A 22,891-nucleotide genomic window follows, 5' to 3' on the forward strand; every position below is an offset into this window, starting at 1 on the left:
GTCCATGGGTTCGCAGAGTTATACACAACTGAGCAACTAAGCACAGCACGTGGTTATAAAACATTGAGTATATTCCCAGTGCCATAGTATATCTCTGTAGCTTATTTATTTTATACATAGTATTCCCTCTTAATTCCCTACCTCTGTCTATTTCCCCCCTTCCCTCTCCCCACTGATTAGTTCATTCCCTATGTCTGAAATTCTTCTTTTGCTTTTATTTTTAACTTTCACTAGCTTGTTTTATTTTTTAGATTCTATGTATAAGTGATAATATATAGTATTTGCCTTTCTCTGTCTTACTAATTTCCCTAAGCATAATACCCTCCAGTTCCAGCCATGTTGTTGGAAATGGCAGAATTTCATTCTTTTTTATAGCTGAGCAATATTGTAGTGTGTGTGTGTTTGTATGTAAAATATATAGTATCTTCTCTATCCATTCATCTTTTGATGAACACGTAAGTTGCTTCCATATCTTGGTAATTGTAAGTAATACTGCTATGAATATTAGGGTGCATTTATCTTTTAAAATTAGTGTTGTTGTTTTCTTCAGATATATACCCGGGGATGGATTGCTGGATCATATGGTAGTTATATTTTTAGTTTTTTGGAGAACCTCCATACTGTCTTTAAAAGTACGCATAAACTTGTCTTTGAATTTGACTTCTTGAATATGTGGAAAGGAATGTTCTAGGCAGAAATTGAAAATATATCATTGTTTCAATGAAAGCATACTAATAAGCATATTTTCTACCTAGGTATTTACACAGAGTAGCAACAATTATTCAGAAACAATGGAGAGGTTACTTAGGCAGACAACAATATCAAGCAATTGTGAAGGTAAATATTCTGAAATTTATATATGTTAGCATTTGGATTATATAATTTATTGTAATTTATTCACATCGGTCACATTTATAGTAGTTTTAAGTTATTGATAATATTTGTATGAGAACAAAATTGAGCTTAATTTTTAGAATGAGACTTCTGAGAAGACGTTCCTGATTTTTCCGTGAAAAATTGATGACTAACTTCTTTGTACCCAAACTATATCAGATATTTTATTTTTGTTAAAGTACTCTTTACAGTATATGTATTTGTATGTACTTATTTGTTGAAGATCCTTTCCATTTTCTAGATGGTGAGGTTTTTCAGAGTAAGCATTGTAGCTTGTTCATTTTTAGTCCACCAACATTTAGACTAATCTCTGGCTCACCAAACAGTTAGTAAACATTGGTTAAAGTGCCCCAAATTAATTCTGCAAAGGAAAAATGTAAGGCAGTTTCTCTCTGTGCTACTTATCGTTCCCTTTGATTGACTCTTGGGAGATTTTGAAGATTTGCCTTAATAAATGTAGCATAACACAATCATCTATACCCACCAATAGACTTGCAGAAGTATGAGATAACATGCCAACTTACACTTCAGTTCAGAGATTTTAGAAATTAGGAAAAATAATTTTTTGATATAAAATGAGGAGGTTTCTAATCATTCTCCTCCTTCACTAATTTTCTGATTTGTTATGCTTTCCACTATAATAGTTTAAATTTTTTCTTAATTTATTCTTTATTAGAGGCATTTAAATGAAGTTAGAAGATATAGAGGGAGAAAAGAAAAAATAAGTAGACAACTAAATAATAAAGGGAGGGAATATATGTATTGTTATTGTTCAGTCACTGAGTCATGTCCATCTTTTTGTGACCCCATGAACTGCAGCACGCCAGGCATATGTATACCTATGGCTGATTCATGTTGATGTGTGGCAGAAACTAACAAAATGTTGTAAAGCAATTATCCTCCAATTAAAAGTTAAAAAAATAATATATTCACCTTTGGTGAGAAAATTGTAAAACATGTTAATAAAATAAAGGAACTGTTTAGAGAAGAGCCTAATACTTTAGATTTCATGAAATAAAGTATTTTTTTTTAAGATGCTGGCACAAATTTTTACAAGTATTGGATCTCTCTCACAGCTAGGTTTAAAATCACTGTGATGTTTTTATAGAGTAGATCTGATGTCCCTACTGGGGAACCTATTTTAGTGATAGATTCTCTAAATACCATAATTCTCTTAAGTTCCTGTTTAATACTATATATTCCCAGTTAATTAATATATGTCACTTCAGATTTTAAGAATCCACTAATACCCAGGAAAATTTTATTCTTTTAATTTACCTGGTTGAATAGCTCACTTACATGTCTGCAACAAACAAAAGGATATCTCATTAATGTCATGAATTGTTAGCATGGGTTTTCTTGTCTAGAACACTAATCTCTTACATCATTTAAGGCTACTTACAAAGTGATTTTTAAATTTTGAAATAATTTCACATTTATAGAAATGTTGCAAAAATAGGACAAGGAATTTTCCTATAGTCTTAATTTCTCCTATTATCTCCTAAGAATTATTCTTAATTCTCCTATATTCTTATATTCAAGTGTACAAATATACTATATAATTTTCTTTTACCTCTCTATTTATATTTTTGTGTTTTTTTCCACTGCTGTTAACAAAGTTATAGAAAGTGCCCCTTACCTCTCAATTCATCAGTGGATATTTTCTACATAACCATATTAAAATGATCAAAATCAGGAAACTGACATCTGTACAAATCAATTGTCTGTTCTTTAGATTCTATTCATATTTCACTGATTGTCCTAATGATTTAACTTATAGCAAACACATCTTTTCCAGGGAATAAACCAGTGTTTCACATTGTATTTAGTTGTTGTTTCTCCATAGTTACCTTTAATGTGTTTGGCCTGTCTATGCTTTTCATGACCTTTATTCTTGAAGAGTACAGAATAATTATTTCTTATATTATTCCTCAGTTTTGGTTTATGTTTCTTCATTGTTAGTGAGGTTATACATTTTATATTACAATACATGTCAGTACATCATATTAGGAACCATATGATGTCAGTTTGTCTCATGGCAGTTGATGCTAAATTTGATAATTTAAGGTAGTATCTCTCACACTTTTAGATTTGCTATTTTTGTCTTAAGAGGCAGTGTTTTAAGACTGGGTATATATCTTCTTCATCACCAAAATTTTTTATTCTAGATTTACCATGTCATTATGATTCGTACTAGAGTAAGAATTATTAAATTTGTCAAATAGTGATTTTCCTAACCTTGTCATTTCTTCCACATTTTCTTGTTGGCGTTTTCGTATAAGAAAGAGACTTTTTCCTCTTTATTCATTCATTCATTTGTTTGTAACAGTTTTAACTCATGAGTTCCTATTTTGTTTAATGGATTATAATAAATTATCACTAATTGGTTTGCTGCTCAAATTTTCCCAGGTTTGGTGAGTCGGAGCTCCTGCAAATCAATTTTTAATAGAGTCAGGTTACTTAAACAGAATGATCAAAAATTAAGTTGTTTTCTATGGAATAATGAGCGTCTTTAGCCTCATTATTTATTATCATTCATCATGAGATCTGTGTCTTTGTGTAGACAAGGCTGTAGCGTATACTTATGCGTATGGCATTCCTTGAACATTACCAACTTTCATGCTGCTATTTCTACTCACAAGTCACCATCCAGATGGTTATGAATGATTGACATCTCCTTTTAATCAAGCATATGAAAATGTATACATTTCAGTGACTGTTGTCAAAATATTCAACTTTGGAATCTATATTTGTTCTAATGATATTGGAGTTGCTGAAAAAAATATCTTTAAAAGTTCAAGTAATGAGCCACCCAAGAAAATTTGTTTTGTTACTTTAGGGTCTCGACTGAATCACAAAGAATGTCACTCAGCATGATCACCAAGTTATTCTCCAGATTTGGATCTAATTATCTTTGGGTTCTTGAAAAAAAATGGAAATTTTCCTCAGTTAAATTGGTTCTTGATGGTTTTTAAATCTGTTAACCTGTACGGTGTTTTTGAACATATCTATTTTACTTATTTACCTGTTTTTGCCATTGTGTGCATAGTACCTAACATAAATATCTCAGTAAATAACATAATCTGATCTTGGCATATAATGACTAAATGAGATTAAAATAGCTGCCATTTACTGGCTGACTAGTGAGAGTGAAATATTGTACTAAGCATTTTATATACTTAAGAATGCTCAAACTACCGCACAATTGCACTCATCTCACATGCTAGTAAAGTAATGCTCAAAATTCTCCAAGCCAGGCTTCAGCAATACGTGAACCGTGAACTCCCTGATGTTCAAGCTGGTTTTAGAAAAGGCAGAGGAACCAGATATCAAACTGCCAACATCTGCTGGATCATCAAAAAAGCAAGAGAGTTTCAGAAAAACATCTATTTCTGCTTTATTGACTATGCCAAAGCCTTTGACTGTGTGGATCACAATACACTGTGGAAAATTCTGAAAGAGATGGAAATACCAGACCACCTGACCTGTCTCTTGAGAAACCTATATGCAGATCAGGAAGCAACAGTTAGAACTGGACATGGAACAACAGACTGGTTCCAAATAGGAAAAGGAGTACGTCAAGGCTATATATTGTCACCCTGCTGATTTAACTTCTATGCAGGGTACATCATGAGAAACACTGGGCTGGAAGAAGCACAAGCTGCAATCAAGATTGCCGGGAGAAATATCAATAACCTCAGATATGCAGATGACACCACCCTTATGGCAGAAATTGAAGAACTAAAAAGCCTGTTGATGAAAGTGAAAGAGGAGAGTGAAAATGTTGGCTTAAAGCTCAACATTCAGAAAATGAAGATCATGGCATCTGGTCCCATCACTTCATGGCAAATAGATGGGAAAACAGTGGAAACAGTGTCAGACTTTATTTTGGGGGGCTCCAAAATCACTGCAGATGGTGACTGCAGCCATGAAATTAAAAAACGCTTACTCCTTGGAAGAAAAGTTATGACCAACCTAGATAGCATATTCAAAAGCAGAGACATTACTTTGCCAACTAAGGTCTGTTTAGTCAAGGCTATGGTTTTTCCAGTAGTCATGTATGGATGTGAGAGTTGGACTGTGAAGAAAGGTGAGTGCCGAAGAATTGATGCTTTTGAACCGTGGTGTTGGAGAAGACTCTTGAGAGTCCCTCGGACTGCAAGGAGATCCAACCAGTCCATTCTGAAGGAGATCAGCCCTGGGATTTCTTTGGAAGGAATGATGCTAAAGCTGAAACTCTAGTACTTTGGCCACCTCATGGGAAGAGTTGACTCATTGGAAAAGACTCTGATGCTGGGAGGGATTGGGGGCAGGAGGAGAAGGGGACAAGAGAGGATGAGATGGCTTGATGGCATCACTGACTCGATGGACGTGAATCTGAGTGAACTCCGGGAGTTGGTGATGGACAGGGAGGCCTGGCCTGCTGCGATTAATGGGGTCGCAAAGAGTTGGACACAACTGAGCGACTGAACTGAACTGACTGAACTGAACTGAACGTGTACACCAACTAAGGGCTCCCCAGGTGGCTCAGTGGTGAAGAATCCACCTGCCAAGCAGGAGACATGGGTTCAATCCCTGGGTCAGAAAGATCCCCAGGAAAGGAAATGTGAAGCCACTCCAGTATTCTTGCCTAGAAAATCCCACGGAAGAGGCGCCTAGCATGCTACAGTCCATGGGGTCCCAAGAGTCAGACATGACTTAGCAATTAAACAACAACAACAATACCAACTAAAGTCTATGCCAGTCCTGTGAATAATATCACCATTTTATAGTTTTAGGCCTAGAGATGGTTTCTTCCCCAAGGATACATAGTTAGAGGTAAGTGGAGAAAAGTTCAAACCCAATTTGATTTGATTCCAAAACCCTTACCTGAAGAGGTAGATAGGCAGTTCAGTCTCAATCATTATTGAAGATTTCCCTTCTCGGGTTTATACAGAGGTCCTGTGAGACTTAAGTAGTGCCACCAGAGCAGAAATCCTCACCTTTGTCCAATCTTCATTCATAAGATATCTATTGTCCAGGCTTATGTGTTCAGTCCTTCAGGATTCATCCTTCGAGGACTCCATGACAATTCCGCCACGTAAAGGGAAAGGGAATTTTTGCCAGAGCTGGTATCTTCCCTGGTGTTCAGAATCCCGTTTCCTCCATAGATGCCACCAAGTTTATCCCTAGAGTTTTAGCCACATCCCAGACTTCCCTGGTGGCTCAGATGGTAAAGAATCTGCCTGCCGTGCTGAAGACCCACATTTGACCCCTGGATCGGGAAGATCTCCTGGAGAAGGGGATGGCACCCCACCCCAGGGTTCTTGCCTGGAGAATCCCATGGACAGAGGAGCCTGGCGGGCTACAGTCCATAGGGTTGCAGAGTCAGACATGACCGAATGACTAACAATTTCTTTCACTTTTTCAGGAGCAAAGGAATGCCAAATGTTGTATTATTACAGAAAGTTAATGCCCCACTCTTTCCCAGGCATGTGGAATATTTTCTTCATTATTTGTCTTTTTCTGTCCATGTTTCTCCCATTAATGTTCCCCACCCTATCACTATGATTTCTCAGAGCTCAGGTTTTAGGGGAGCAAAGCTGGGGATGAACAGTCACATATGAACTGACTGAAGCAAAAATGCATAAAAGGACCTGCTACTCTTGTGAGTTGGGAGTAGGGCATGAATTATGGATAGTGTTTGAATCTATGTTAATTATCCTGTCACGTACATTAGTATACATTGTCACACATATAGTCCTATATCAGCTATCTTTAAACCACCATTTCTAAATTTATTCTGCATAATTTGTTTTTGCCTAACAGCTGCATACAATAATACTAATAATGCCATATACTATATATTAGGTTATAAAATGAATGATATAACTAGTGATTTTAAAACTTTTGTAATAGAACTCCCCCTTAATTAAAATTTAGCAAACTTTTTAATCCCCGTATGCTAAAAACAGGTGCAAACAGTACAGCTATTTTGGAAACTGGAAACAGAATTGGTTGGTCTCTTTCCTTGTGGCCTCTGTTGTCATCTGAGCCAGGAGGGCATGATCTGAAAGGCACTGATTTTAATTTGCTTTTCTAAGGAAGGATCACAGGAAAATGATATTAATTGCCTGGAGGAGAAGAGAACCGAGTACTTCAGGACTAAGCATAAGAAATAGACTTTTTACTGTAAACCCTTTGGTAGGTTTTGAATTTTAAACAATGTGAATATATTATCTATTAAATACAGAAAATTAATTAAAAAGGCAAGTCAATTTAAAAGGTACTCCCCCACCAAACACACACAGGCAGATAATAAGCACTCAGGTAGGAAGTTAATGTTATCTCTGAAGGTCAAAGTGGTGAGATTTATGCTGAACCTCTGGGGATCAGGAAACTATAGGTTGGGGAGAGGCAAGGATATTTCAATTAGGAACCACGTGAATGAAGGTTTGAAACTGGGAATGTGCATGGTGTAACAGGAAATGGTGAGGATGTTGATATAGGCGGCTGGAGAGAGGTTGAGGACTAGCAGAACATTGGTAAGGAGCTGAATGTGACTTTTATCAAATAATTTCCTATACTTTTAAGGGCCTTTGTTGTTTAAAAACATGTTTTACACTGATTGCTTCATATTTTCCAGTAATAGTCTGTCAAGTAGAAAATGCAGGTGTTCTATCTTCTTTTTATAGATGAAGACATGGAGACTCAAGGAGTTTAAAAGATGGGACTAAAGTTCCCAGTTTCTGATCCCTGTATATCCATATGCTGCTGCTGCTACTGCTGCTGAGTCGCTTCGGTCGTGTCCGACTTTGTGCGACCCCATAGACGGCAGCCCACTGGGGATTGAGAATCCCCGTCCCTGGGATTCTCCAGGCAAGAACACTGGAGTGGGTTGCCATTTCCTTCTCCACTGCATGAAAGTGAAAAGTGAAAGTGAAGTCTCTCAGTCGTGTCCGACTCTTCGCGACCCCATGGACTGTAGCCTACCAGGCTCCTCCACCCATGGGATTTTCCAGGCAAGAGTACTGGAGTGGGGTGCCGTTGCCTATGCTACCTACCTTCCAAAAATCTTTTTCTGGAGGTCCCTGAGGCACTCCAAAGTTATTCCTCCTTCTGTATACCTTTATTCAAGTCAATGGCACAACCATTCAGCCAGAAATCCAATCTCATTCTCGACTCCTCGCCACACTCTTTTCCCCACCTTCTATCTCCTTTCAGTCATCAACTGCTTGGCATTGTCCCTCAGAAAAGTCTCTTGATTCCGACCTAAACTGGGAATCAAGAGTAATTTTACTCCCATGCCTACAGTCCTCACCGTAGAACACTGTAAAATTCACACTCTTTGACATGACATGGTGGATTTTCATTGTCTCATGATCCCTTCTTATTTACCCTTACTTCTTGCTACATCTGTATAAATATACTCTATTCACTACTATATATAAAAGAGATAACTAATAAGAACCTACTGTATAGCACAGAGAACTCTACTTTAATACTCTCTAATGACCTATTTATGGGAAAAAGAGTCTAAACAAAGAGTGGATATATGGGTATGCATACCTGATGCACCTTGCCGCACACCTAAAACTAACACAACATTGTAAATAAACCATTTGCCATTGCTAAGTTATGCTGTGCCCTACAGGCTTCTTGCAAATGCTATTTACTTTGCCTGGATGCCCTTCTTCACTCTGACTGCTTCCTATTGGTCTGAATGCCTACTCATGCCTCAAGACTTTACTTAAAGATTGTCCTTCCCTGATCTCCTGAGGTTGAGCGTGGAATGGTAGGAGGTGTGCCTTCCTCATGCTTTGCTCCTGTAGGTGTTCGTGTCGCTGTGATCTGGTTGTTTACTGACGTCTCTCATTTGACTGGGACCTCCTGAGGGGCAATGACTGTTCTAGTTATTATATCTCAAACGATCACAGTAAATGTTATGTAGAAAGCCTGCAGAATCTTTTGCTAACTGGATAAATTAATTACTCATAGGGACATAAGTTGGAGTCCTCACTATGGCCAACACAGCAGGTGGGTAGTATTCATGTGTGCCAAAAATTCTTCCCTACCCCCTTCCTTGTAAAGGAATGATTCCTCCCCATTGCATTGGTTTTGGGCTAAGCCATGTGTTGTGGACTATAGCCACAGGGAAGCTTAGCCCACAGGCAATGTGAGTGAGAAATAAGCATTTTGTTTTATAAGCTACCGAGATGGCTGCATTCTTTTTTTTTTTTTTCTCAGCAAAGCTGATTAATGATTGTAATGACAACAAAAGCATGGATGTTGATAAGAAAACATTCTGAGTTGGACATTCAGTGAAGCTTTTACAAAATGAAATTCTGAGATTTTGAGCCTGTGATGATGTTAGGACACCTCCATGTGGTGGTATCTTGTAAGGTGACTTTGCTATCTCTCAGCAGAGTGGCTGGCACATTATAATTAGCACTGAACAAATGCTTATTAAAGAGAACTTTTAGCTGAAGAGTCAGAACTGGAGATAAAGGTTTTAGAGCCATCAGTATAAGATGGCAGGATTTTCTACCTGATGGAAAGGTGTCTGAACAGTAGAGCAGAGGGCCAAGAATTGAGGCTTATGGAATGCATTAGTAGGATTTAGGTAGAGGAAGGGAATTATAGGTAGATAATAAACAGAAAAGCAGAGACACAATATCACAGGAACCAAAGGAGAAAACTGTTAGAAATCTTGGAGTTATCAACAGTCTCACATGTGGCAAAGGTCAAACGGAAAGTAAACTGTGGAAAGTCAGAAATCCTAGGATCTCTATTTTAGATGGGTTCTATATTTTTAAACAGAACCTTAAAATTCTCCCTTAAAATTCTACTATACCAAAATATTTCCATCCAGCTTTTAAATAATTTTCAAAGGAACACCAGCTGACTTATCCAATCCTGAAGTGTTATGCATTCTCCACTATCACTCCCTCACTGACCCGACATAACAGAACCATTTCAATTTTCCTTTGTGATTTGATTCCTTTTTCCTTCCTGGATGACAGTTTATTTTGTTTATTTTAATTTTCAATCTCCATTTCAGGTCTTCCTGCTGACTTTTATAATGCTGTATCTGGCAACATAACCCAAATTTGTCCATCTGAAGAACTGAGGACTATTGATTCATAACCTTGAAAATCTTCCCTGTTGATAAGGATGTGCTCTGACTCTTCTTTTCCGTTAACAGTGGATTTCCAGTCACCCAGTGTGTGTGCTCAGGCCTGCTGGATTCCTGCTGTGGTTTCACTGCAGCCTGCTCTTCCCACTGGGTACTTGACTGGTCCTACTGTTTTGGTGCCCTTCTTGTTTTCAACTGCATAATGTTCTAAGTAGCCCGTCTTTACCACTCCTTGTTTTGTTTCATAAATGGTGACGTGAATACAGTCATTTCTGTAGATGATAGTACCAGAATAATGTTGAAATATATCATCTGTCTCTTTTGGAAAACTAGCACTTTGAGTGTTATCTGAGTGAATTCACCAATATAACCTATACAGGACAACTGTATACATCTTGTTATCCTTTTCAATTTCCTCTTACCATTCCTGCTAAGTCACTTCAGTTGTGTTCAACTGTTTGCAGCTCCGTAGACTGTAGCCTTCTAGGCTCCTCTGTCCATGGGGTTCTTAGGCAAGTGTAATGGAGTAGGTTGCCGTGTCCTCCTCCGGGGGATCTTCCTGACCCAGGGATCGAACCCGCATGTCTTATGTCTCCTGCATTGAGCAGGTGGGTTCTTTACCACTAGTGCCACCTATAGGAAGCCCATATTCTACCATTACGTAGTTTATATTGTGTTTAATATCAAGTATACACTCTGAAAGCAGCTATCCTAATATACATGAGTAATTCTATATATGTTGTCATGAGATAAATATTTGTGTGTATATATATATATATATATAACTATAGATTTAAACAGCTCAATGTTATGTTTTTAAATTGAGCTCATTCAGTAAATAACATATATGGCCACCATATTAACAGAACTTGATTATAATTTTTTGTTAAAGTAATATTACTAACCTATGATAGAACCATTTAATTTATAAAAATAACTCTCATTAAAAAATAGATTATCTTCCAAATTATAAAAATAATGTTATTGCCAAAACGCTCACAATCCGTATATACTTCTTATCATTTTACTGTTCTTCTTACGAAGTTTTTGTATTTGATTAATATTTAGAAAAGTAAAAATAGAAAAATTCTGTTAGCTTTAAATGGAACAAAGGAAATCATCTACTGTCGACTCTCATTATGTGATGTCATGATAAATACCAGCAGGTTTGTTTTTTAATAGATAGTAAAAATGCATAAAATTTTGGTCATTATTTTTAAAACTGGTGAGATTGACATGGTTGCTTGTACAGATATTTTATTTCTTTTCATTAGATGAATGAAAGTACCATATATAGCCTAACTCATTTTACAGATCTGTTTGCAGGGCTTTCAAGTCAGTTATACATTAAGGCAACATTTATCTCTCTTTAATGTTAGAGCAGAAAGCTGAAACATAATCTATTTTTCCCCCTCAGGATCTGGCATTTTAAATATGAAAGACTGGATAACTTAAGACTCTGACTTCCTAATATTAATTTAAAACTTTACTAACATTTTCATTATAATTATATGAATATAAGTTTAGTTTACTTGCTTTTAAAGATATATTAACTTTGAGAAGCAATATAGTTGGCTTTTAATTTTTTTTGTGTGGTGGAAGAAGAAAGGTTATTTTAACAATCAGCTGTTGATAATGACCGTATTGCTATCAGTGGCCAGTGAACAAGGAAAAGCATATGCACAAAATACTCATGATTATTTGATAATAAATCATTTTAATGATCATACTCAAAATTATAAAATGAGGATGGCACTGATGTGGAAAATAACAAAGGCACAGGCTCCCCAGATCTGTTATCCATATGTGCATGGCTTCTCAAATTTCCAGTGTCATCTCTTTGCTGCAAATAGTTCCACTGTATTGCCTGGCCTAGCAAATAAAGCCGGTTGATCTGGTCAGGTTTATGTAGATGCATCATTCAAATTTAGGCTTCTCGGGTACTCAGTGGTAAAGAACCAGCCTGCCAGTGCTGGAGACGCAGAAGATGTGGGTTTGATCCCTGAGTCGGGAAGATTGCCTGGAGGAGGAAATGGCAACCCACTCCAGTATTCTTGGCTGGGAAATCCCATGGACAGAGGAGCCTTGTGGGCTAAAGCCCATGGGGTCACCAAAGAGTCGGACACAACAGAGCATATAAACACACACATACACACACATCACTTAAATTTATTATAAATATGCATTACTTTCTGTTTTTGAAAATGATCGAGCATTTGAAACTCAGATTTTCCTGGCCTCCAACCTAAAGGCTCAACAATAACAGAGAAGATTGGCTAATTTATGGTATGTTTATGTAGCAAAATATCAATATAGCTGTTGTATATAAAAATATGTGAAAAAGAAACTTGAAACTGAGGAAGAGGAAGTACCTGTCCTAGGTCTGTCTAAACTAGATGGAAAAACCTTTATTAGAAATTAAGCCATCAGGGATTTAAGGAGGAGAATTTGCTGAGTTTAAGACTCAAGAGGTGGAACATATCTAGTTCCCAGAGTCTGGAACATGGCTATGAAAGTAAGTGGACAGCATTGGGACTGAGAAAGACGGGGCAGTTGTGAGAACAAGTATTTGTGTGTGTTGTGGATACATGGATTTGAAAAGTCTCAAGGTAACAGCTGGAGTTTTAAAGAGTAAGATCTTTTGCTTGGTTTATTGGAGCAGGGCAGGGAGGCGACATGGAGGAAAGGAAGCGTGTACCTGAGGAGGATTGACAACTCCAAAAATGGAGGGAAAACAACAAATGTAATAAGTTTGAGAGTTAACAGTGAGGTTTTTTTGTTTGTTTGTTCTTTGGGTTTTTATTGTGGTTGTGGTTTTTCCAGGAGTACTTCCTCCTGGTCTGAACTGCTTTGCAGGTAGGTATCCACTGGAGCTGAGAGAATGCCAGCTGCTTCTTGGAGAAGGGGAGAAAAGGTGGTTTCTCCTGTAAATGCTTGCAAGAAAAACAGAGAATTTGATCAGTTAGAAAAGAATGATAAGACGTTTCAGGCAAAGAGAGTAGTGTGAGTGTGGAAGTGAAGAAAAGATAATAATTTTATCAGATTGAGGTTTAAAGGAGTGGCCTGGTGAGAGATGGGCTTCCCTGTGGCTCAGTGGTAAATATCTGCCCACCAGTGCAGGAGACCTGGGTACCATCCCTGAGTCAAGAAGATCCCCTGGAGGAGGACATGGCAACCCACTCAAGTATTCTTGCCTGGAGAATCCCAAGGACAGAGGAGCCTGGAGGGCTACTGTCCATGGGGTTGCAAAGAGTCAGACATGACTTAGCGACTACAAAACGACAATGGCGAGAGATAATTGGAGAACAAAATTGGGACCTGATACGGTGAGTTTTGAATATCACTTGACCTGTAAGAGAGTGTTTCTCATTTATCCCCACCCTCACTCCGCGCTGTAATTCACCTGATAGAAAAAAAAGAAACTCAAATACGAAATATGCTCCCATCAATATCACAGATCCATTCCCATCAAATAGCAGCTCTGTCTGAAAGGTCCACATGGATATTAAGCACTCAGAAAATTGCTTTTAAAGGAAAACAACTTCCAGAAAAAATTTTAGAAGCCTTGTAAAAATTGAGCTAGGTGACATAACAAAGCCAATATAGTGAACAAGTGGTTAATTCAGTGTTCAAATGCTGTGTTTCATCTCAAGCATCTGGGCTAAAAATTAAGAATAAATGTAACATCAATCTCAGCTTCATATAAGAATGATAATTTAGAATCAAAGTTCTTTTCTACCTTTTAAATATAAAATTAGTTAAACTTTAGGTAAGTAAAGTCATTCAGTCATGTCCGACTCTTTGTGACCCCGTGGACTGCAGCCCACCAGGTTCCTCAGTCCATGGGATTCTCCAGGCAAGAATACTGGAGTGGGTTGCCATTTCCTTCTCCAGGGGATCTTCCCGACCCAGGGATCGAACCCGGGTCTCCTGCATTGGAGGCAGACGCTTTAACCTCTGAGCCACCAGTTAAACTTTAGGTTCAAACATATTTCTCTCTTCTTCATTCAGAATAAAATTTAACTTCTTATCCTTTTTGAATTTTAAGTAAGTACGTGTTAGTCACTCAGTCATGCCCGACTCTTTGTGACCCCATGGACTGCAGCCCACCAGGCTCCTCTGTCCATGAGATTTTTCCAGGCAAGGATACTGGAATGGGTTGCCGTTTCTTTCTCCAGGGGATATTCCCAAACCAGGGATTGAACCTGGGTCTCCTGCACTGCAGGCAGATTCTTTACCTACTGAGCTACAAGGGAAGCCTCTTTGGAATTTTACTTGTAGTTAAATTATATACTTTGAGCCACAAAATGTATAACCGTGACAATCCCTTTCCTAATGACCATCAGCTTTGCACCTTAAATACTTTATCTCATTTTATTCTTCACAACAACTCCGTGAAGTATGTGATGTATCATTTTATGAGGATAGAAATCGAGACTGGGAGACTTCAAGTACCATGTTCAAGCTACCCAGCTGGTAAGAGCAAGGTTAGGAATTGAACTCAGGGCTGTGGCTTGAAAGCTCCCTGCTGCTAACTGAAGAAGAACATGAAAAAAGATAAATAATATCATTTCTGAACCCAACTTTTTCAAACATAAAGCTTCCAATGTGTTTCTTTTGTATAAAAATATTTAATGGCTATATTTGCCCTGTGGAAATGCTATATTTAAGGAAATATTTTAAATTCACCTCAAACACCAGGAATTATGCCATGCTTGCTATAAGGAAGAAAGAGAATTTAAAATGAAGGAACATCATTGTGTTCATTTGTAAATAACATATTGCAGCCAACTGTTTCCTAATTGCTCAGACTGTTGATAAATAATCCAGCCCTGCTGCTCTCCACAGACAATTTGCTTTGGATCAGATCAGGCAATTCAAACAATACTAATTACAGTGAAACCCTTTTATATGAATTCCTGTTTGTTGCAGGGGAGAAAACCCCTATATGAAAGGGTAGGACACTTACCTCTGATTTTTGCTGAAACCTCACAACTATTATCCAGGCTCAAGTTCTATTATTCTGATCAGTTTTGATTAAATAAAAATGGATGAAGCTATATTTTGTGTGGAAAAATAAATGTATTTCAATGTTTATTGTACTGTCATGAATTATGTTAATTATATCTTTTTAATGGAAAGAACAGATGTGAAAGTTTTATTTAAAGCAATATTTTCATTGAAATAAGCTCTGTTGCTAAATATTTACTGTCACAGAGATTTGTATATGAATAGATAAATGTGTCTGTACCAGAAAGAAACCAAGGCTTTAGGAAGTCTTCATTATATCAGGGGATTTGCTATAACATGATATCATTGTATTTATGATTTTATGGTGTTAAAATGAATATTAAATAAAAGAAAATTCCCAAGGATTACTCAGGAGGCAGCTAAGTACATAACATTTTGTACAGATGGTTGGAAGGCACAATTTTGTTCCATCACTGCATCCATATCCTTGAACGATTTCGACTGAAGACAGCATTTCTTTGAATTTTTCATTAAACCAGACGTCTTGAAATATGAATTCCTTTTATGTTTCTGTGAGTTTTGGCTAAAAGAACCCCAGTGAATAAATCATACAATACTACGTGTCACCAGCACTTGTGAATATTTCTGCTTTGTTATTCTATTCTCAGTAGAGCACCATTGATTATCAAACTCAGCGGAGAGCATTTTATGATCATATATCTCCATTAGCTCCTAGTTTGACTACCATAGATTTTTCTGGTTAAGCCTGCATTATGTATTAGGAAGCCTATCTCTTCAATACAAAGTTTGATTTCATTTTTCTAAGCCTAGGACTCTTAGTATGTATTATGTATAAAGATTCTTATGTTTTATATGTAAAAATAGGCTGCATTGTCTTTGTGTAAAACTAAAATATATGCTATCTTTTTTTTTTCTTGATTCACAGTTAGCATATTACACTATGAAGATGAATCTCTACAATGCAATGGCTGTCAGGGTAAATATTTCTTCACTTGTTAAACAAATGAAAAGTCAATTGTGCCCTGAATTCACTTTTAATAAAATGAGCAAACCAGAATAATGCAAATTTGATTGATATGCTAATGGTAAAGAGAGAAAAGAGTACATAGTTAAAAAGTTAGTTATACTAAATAGTCTTGGCAGTATTAAAAATTAGAGTAAAATGTAAAACACTTAATTATCAATGCTTATGTTTTAGAATGTTAAATATCTCTGAGCCATGACTAGAGAAAGACTGTAAATATTAATGAAGCAATGTATTAGTTTCCATATGTCATATAGAATATTGTGATAAATAGACGAGCATGCTTCTGGAATATAAGTTTCCTGCCCAATACAAATCAATTAGAAATTATTCATATGATTTCACAGTAATAAAGTCAGTTTCCAGCTTAGACGTTTCATTTCTGTCATTTCTGTGTTCATTTTTATGTGTTACTTGCCTAATAAGAAGCTGAATTTTGTGATTATGAATCTTCCTTGGTTTCTGTACAGATTTGGGGAAGAGCCACAGCAAAAGTATTATTTCTTTTGTATCAGACAGTATGATAATAGTTTAGTTGTGAAGCTGTTATAAATGGGGAAATTACTTAGGTGAATTTCATTAATGTCCTTAAAACCCATGTTTTAATTTTACCTTCTCATATTCTCTTTCATTGATCTATTAATTCTTGTTTCTACTCATAATGGATTTTATTTTGGGTGAAGCAAGATCGGCAAATTCTCTCTGAAAGTCCTGTATTGTACTAAGGCAGTTAAATTTGCATTATTTTGATGACGTATACTGCTTTGGGAAAGGGCTTTCTATTGCAAGTGTGACTGTATGGGAGCCCAGCCCAGGGGTGATCTCCAATATCTGTCTACCTCTCTGTGTTTCTGTAGTTTAAGGGGAAAAAAAAGAAGAGGAAAAAGTAGATTTTGTTGTTGTTTCTTCTCCTGAGCCAGGAGAGAAACTCTAGGTGCACAGGGCTATTACCTCTCTTAGAAATACAGTAATGGTTTTCCTCTTTTAACAGGAATGCTTGAGTCTGGGAATTTAGGAGAGCCTACTTCTCTGTACAGTTTTGCTAAAGGCTTAACTTCTGAGCTTAAAATAATGTTAGATTTTTTTTTCTTTTTTATGCACCTTCGTTAGATACGCCTATAAAGTAAAAAGCAATAGATAACAGAATCTAAAGCAAATTACGCCTATAAAGTAAAAAGCAATAGATAACAGAGAATCTAAAGCAAATGATAATGGGAGGCTCAAAGGTTCCCAGAGGTCATCAGGGGAGACAGAGGCACAGGAGTCAGGGCTAGAAAAACACATTCTTGTGTTTATTATTTAGCCCCAAATTTTGTATTGAATTCATATCTGACTGGAATCGGTAAGATTGCTTTTACCTTGACTAGGCATGTCTAGGGCCTCCCAGGTGGTCAGTAGTAAAGAATCTGCCAGAAATGCAGGAGACGCAGATTCAATCCCTGGGTCAGGAAGATCCCTGGAGAAGGAAATGGCAATCCACTCCAGTATTCTTGCCTGGGAAATCCCATGGACAGAAGAATCTGGCAGGCTACAGTCCATGGGGTCACAAAAGAATCAGACACAACTGAGCAACTAAACAACAATAATAACAGGCATGTCTAAGAAATTAACATCAATCCAAAGCACTCAGAAGGCAGTGTTTTTGAGTTATTCTGTCACCCTGCTTATTTAACTTCTATGCAGAATACATCATGAGAAACACTGGGTTGGAAGAAACACAAACTGGAATCAAGGTTGCCGGGAGAAATATCAATAACCTCAGATATGCAGATGACACCACCCTTATGGCAGAAAGTGAAGAGGAGCTAAAAAGCCTGTTGATGAAAGTGAAAGAGGAGAGTGAAAAAGTTGGCTTAAAGCTCAACATTCAGAAAACGAAGATCATGGCATCTGGTCCCATCACTTCATGGGAAATAGATGGGGAGACAGTAGAAACAGTGTCAGACTTTATTTTTGGGCTCCAAGATCACTGCAGATGGTGACTGCAGCCATGAAATTAAAAGACGCTTAGTCCTTGGAAGAAAAGTTATGACCAATCTAGATAGTAATTCAAAAGCAGAGACATTACTTTGCCGACTAAGGTCCGTCTAGTCAAGGCTATGGTTTTTCCTGTGGTCATGTATGGATGTGAGAGTTGGACTGTGAAGAAAGCTGAGCATCGAAGAATTGATGCTTTTGAACTGTGGTGTTGGAGAAGACTCTTGAGAGTCCCTTGGACTGCAAGGAGATCCAACCAGTCCATTCTGAAGGAGATCAGCCCTGGGATTTCTTTGGAAGGAATGATGCTAAAGCTGAAGCTCCAGTACTCTGGCCACCTGATGTGAAGAGCTGACTCATTGGAAAAGACTCTGATGCTGGGAGGGATTGGGGGCAGGAGGAGAAGGGGACGACAGAGGATGAGATGGCTGGATGGCATCACTGGCTCGATGGACGTGAGTCTGAGTGAACTCTGGGAGTTGGTGATGGACAGGGAGGCCTGGTGTGCTGCGATTCATGGGGTCTCAAAGAGTCGGACATGACTGAGCGACTGAACTGAACTGAACTGAACAGCAGATGGTCAACACCGAAATCAGATTGATTATATTCTTTGCAGCCGAAGATGGAGAAGCTCTATACAAAAAACAAGACCGGGAGCTGACTGTGGCTCAGATCATGAACTCCTTATTGCCAAATTCAGACTTAAATTGAAGAAAGTAGGGAAAACCACTAGAACATTCAGGTATGACCTAAATCAAATCCCTTATGATTATACAGTGGAAGTGAGAAATAGATTTAAGGGACTAGATCTGATACTGTGCCTGATGAACTATGGACGGAGGTTCATGACATTGTACAGGAGACAGGGATCAAGACCATCCCCACGGAAAAGAAATGCAAAAAGGCAAAATGGCTGTCTGGGGAGGCCTTACAAATAGCTGTGAAAAGAAGAGAAGCAAAAAGCAAAGGAGGAAAGGAAAGATATAAGCATCTGAAAGCAGGGTTCCAAAGAATAGCAAGAAGAGATAAGAAAGCCTTCCTCAGCAATCAATGCAAAGAAATAGAGGAGAACAACAGAATGGGAAAGACTAGAGGTCTCTTCAGGAAAATCAGAGATACCAAGGGAACATTTCATGCAAAGATGGGCTCGATAAGGGCCGGAAATGGTATGGACCTAAGTGAAGCAGAAGATATTAAGAAGAGGTGGCAAGAATACACAGAAGAACTGTACAAAAAAGACCTTCACAACCAAGATAATCACGATGGTGTGATCAATCACCTAGAGCCAGACATCCTGGACTGTGAAGTCAAGTGGGCCTTAGAAAGCATCACTATGAACAAAGCTACTGGAGGTGATGGAATTCCAGTTGAGCTATTTCAAATCCTGGAAGATGATGCTATGAAAGTGCTGCACTCAATAGGCCAGCAAATTTGGAAAACTCAGCAGTGGCCACAGGACTAGAAAAGGTCAGTTTTCATACCAATCCCAAAGAAAGGCAATGCCAAAGAATGCTCAAACTACCACGCAATTGCACTCACCTCACATGCTAGTAAAGTAATGCTCAAAATTCTCCAAGCCAGGCTTTGGTAATACGTGAACTGTGAAATTCCAGATGTTCAAGCTGGTTTTAGAAAAGGCAGAACAACTGGAGATCAAATTGCCAACATCCACTGGATCGTGGAAAAAGCAAGAGAGTTCCAGAAAAACATCTATTTCTGCTTTACTGACTATGCCAAAGCCTTTGACTGTGTGGATCACAACCAACTGTGGAATATTCTAAAAGAGATGGGAATACCAGACCACCTGACCTGCCTTTTGAGAAATCTGTATGCAGGTCAGGAAGCAACAGTTAGAACTGGACATGGAACAACAGACTGGTTCCAAATAGGAAAAGGAGTACGTCAAGGCTGTATATTGTCACCCTGCTGATTTAACTTCTATATGGAGTACATCATGAGAAACGCTGGGCTGGAAGAAGCACAAGCTGGAATCAAGATTGCCGGGAGAAATGTCAATAACCTCAGATATGCAGATGACACCACCCTTATGGAAGAAAGTGAAGAGGAACTAAAAAGCCTCTTATGAAAGTGAAAGAGGAGAGTGAAAAAGTTGGCTTAAAGCTCAACATTCAGAAAACGAAGATCATGGCATCTGGTCCCATCACTTCATGGGAAATAGATGGGGAAACTGTGGAAACAGTGTCAGACTTTATTTTTGGGGGCTCCAAGTCACTGTAGATGATGATTGCAGCCATGAAATTAAAAGATTCTTACCCCTTGGAAGGAAAGTTATGACCAACCTAGATAGCATGTTCAAAAGTAGAGACATTACTTTGCCAACAAAGGTCCATCTAGTCAAGGCTGTGGTTTTTCCAGTGGTCATGTATGGATATGAGAGTTGGACTGTGAAGAAGGCTGAGCACAGAAGAGTTGATGTTTTTGAACTGTGGTGTTGGAGAAGACTCTTGAGAGTCCCTTGGACTTCAAGGAGATCCAACCAGTCCATTCTAAAGGAGATCAGTCCTGGGTGTTCTTTGGAAAGACTGACGCTAAAGCTGAAACTCCAGTACTTTGGCTACCTGATGCGAAGAGTTGACTCACTGGAAAAGTCTCTGATGCTGGGAGGGACTAGGGGCAGGAGAAGAAGGGAACGACAGAGGATGAGATGGCTGGATGGCATCACTGACTCGATGGATGTGAGTTTGGGTGAACTTCGGGAGTTGGTGATGGACAGGGAGGCCTGGCCTGCTGCAGTTCATGGGGTTGCAAAGAGTCAGATACGACTGAGCTACTGAACTGAACTGAAGTGAACATCATACTAAAATCTGTATTTCCTAATGTTACCAAACCAAACTTGGGTCCACTTGCCCCCAGATCGTGAAGCTAATCTACCGACACCAGGTTGTGGTGAAGGAAGGTGCAGTGTTTACTGCAGGAACCAAGCAAGGAGTCCAGGCAGCTAGTGCTTAAAAGGCCCAAACTTCCTGAAGGCTTTCAGGGAAAGGTTTTTAAGGACAGTGTGAGGGTGGGGAATTATGGGGAGGATGGTCAGCTCATGGACATTCTTCTGCCTGGACATTCTTCTGGTTATTGGTAAGGTAATTGGGAGTCAAGAAAACTTTTCAGGTCCAGCGGTTCTGTGGGTCTGGGGTCTCCATGCTTGTGGGCAGTATACAGTTCACTTTTTCCACCTGATGGGGGTTTCAGTATCTGCAAAACAGCCAAGGGCACGGCTTGGAATATTAGCTATAATCCTAGAGGAAGAGCTAAAGTTCTTTGATTTTGTTTAATGGCTAAATAATTATTATTAATATCTTACTTGATTGACCATTTTCCTTTCTTTCTGCATTTTCTCACTTCTCTGATTAAATGTACTCTTCGAAATTCAGGGAAGGCCTAGAAAGCTAGAGTTTTTCTACAAATAAGAGGCAGTTGGAGGACATGGGGTGAGGTTCTTTTCCATGAAGGCCCCATAGTATCCTGTTCAGTTACTCCTGATAGCATTCATTGCCCAGTCTCACCTTTTCTTTGATTAATATCAGTGGAAGATGTTGAACTCTGCCTTGTTCCTGTGATCTTAGAAAACAGCAAACTTGAATGCACCTGTCCCCCTGCCCCCCAACTCTTGTGTTTCAGAAGCAGCTTACTGCAAAAAAAAACCAAAACCAAAACCAAAAAAAACACCCTTTCCCACATGACTTAGATAAGAGGTACAGATGCCCCCTTGTTCACTCATAACAAAGCCAGACACAGTCCCCAAATTGCTCCTTCACCTCACAACTGATTAGCTGAACTGTTTGTCCCCAGTGATCAACTGGAAAAAAACAGGTTCATTAACCAAGCTGTGGATAAGCTTCTCCCCTTCTCCCAGGGCCCTTGACTAAAGTCAGCACACGGAGTCTCATTAGTTCCTCCTTGTGAGAATGGGCTTTGGGGTAAAGCATTCTCTGATCTGCTATCTGATTATGCCACCCTTTCATTTCCACTTGCCCATATCAGGTTCTTCCCAGCCATGTTCACACCTTCTTATAAAAGAAAAACTCTTTTTGCCTAATTTCCACCATGCTTGCAATTGTTATGGCCAAAGAGTCTCCGTGTCTCAATAGTCCACCTCCATCTCCTGCAGGAGTCATTCACCCCCAGTTTCTTGCAGTAATTCTTTCAAGTCAAGTCTCTCCTGGCTATGTCCAGATTTTCTTTTTTTTTTTTTGACACATTCCAGGAGACAAGAGTAAAAGTGGGAATGCAGTGATCATTAAGTGAAAGGAAGGAAGACTTGAGCATTACCTAGAGGTTGAAATGATCCACTGAAGACACTGAGGAATTCTTGCGAGGCTCTGTGGAGTGTGTAAATACTACTGTGGGAAATTTGAAATAGAAATACTTCTCTGCAAAGACGTTCAAAGACTTCCTTCAGAGATTTGGATGAGTCAGTTTGGTAACTTGGTAACGAGGAATCAGGACTAAGGCTCACTTGCATACAGGCTGGTGTGACTGCCTAACAAAGATTAATTTTTAGCATGAGACGATCACATGGCCAGAACTGAACTTATTTGTAAGTGGACATGGGCGCATCTATTTGTAAGTGGATTTCTTTGCAAGACGGTGCTCTGAAAATTTTGCTCTCTGTGGGAGTGAGAGGCTAAAGAGACCAACGTGTGGTCCACATACCTTCTATGTTGTACACATCCGAAGCTTACAACCCTAACTGGATACCAGCAGCTGAAGTTTTACTTCTAATCTCTACAACTCTGCCTTTTCAGTTTATAAGCTACCAAATAATTTTGCTCAAAAGAGTTAACCCTTTAAATAATTTAAATATGGGTGACAGTAAGTGTACAGGAGGAAGAATTTCTAAGAGTAATTGATAACTACAGAAAATATGTATG

At 38.4% G+C, this 22,891-nt stretch overlaps 1 protein-coding gene across 1 annotated transcript in view; it reads left to right on the forward strand.

The window, feature by feature from the left end:
* The window catches only part of SPATA17 (spermatogenesis associated 17), a 235,063-nt gene that overhangs the window by 33,402 nt on the left and 178,770 nt on the right, over window positions 1-22,891 (forward strand). Inside the window, exons 3-4 of the mRNA XM_052654228.1 lie at window positions 756-837; window positions 15,927-15,977. Of these exons, the coding sequence (XP_052510188.1) occupies window positions 756-837; window positions 15,927-15,977 (133 nt within the window). The remainder of the gene's footprint in view (window positions 1-755; window positions 838-15,926; window positions 15,978-22,891) is intronic.

This window comes from Budorcas taxicolor, chromosome 16 (genome assembly GCF_023091745.1).
Source record: "Budorcas taxicolor isolate Tak-1 chromosome 16, Takin1.1, whole genome shotgun sequence".
NCBI lineage: Eukaryota > Metazoa > Chordata > Mammalia > Artiodactyla > Bovidae > Budorcas > Budorcas taxicolor.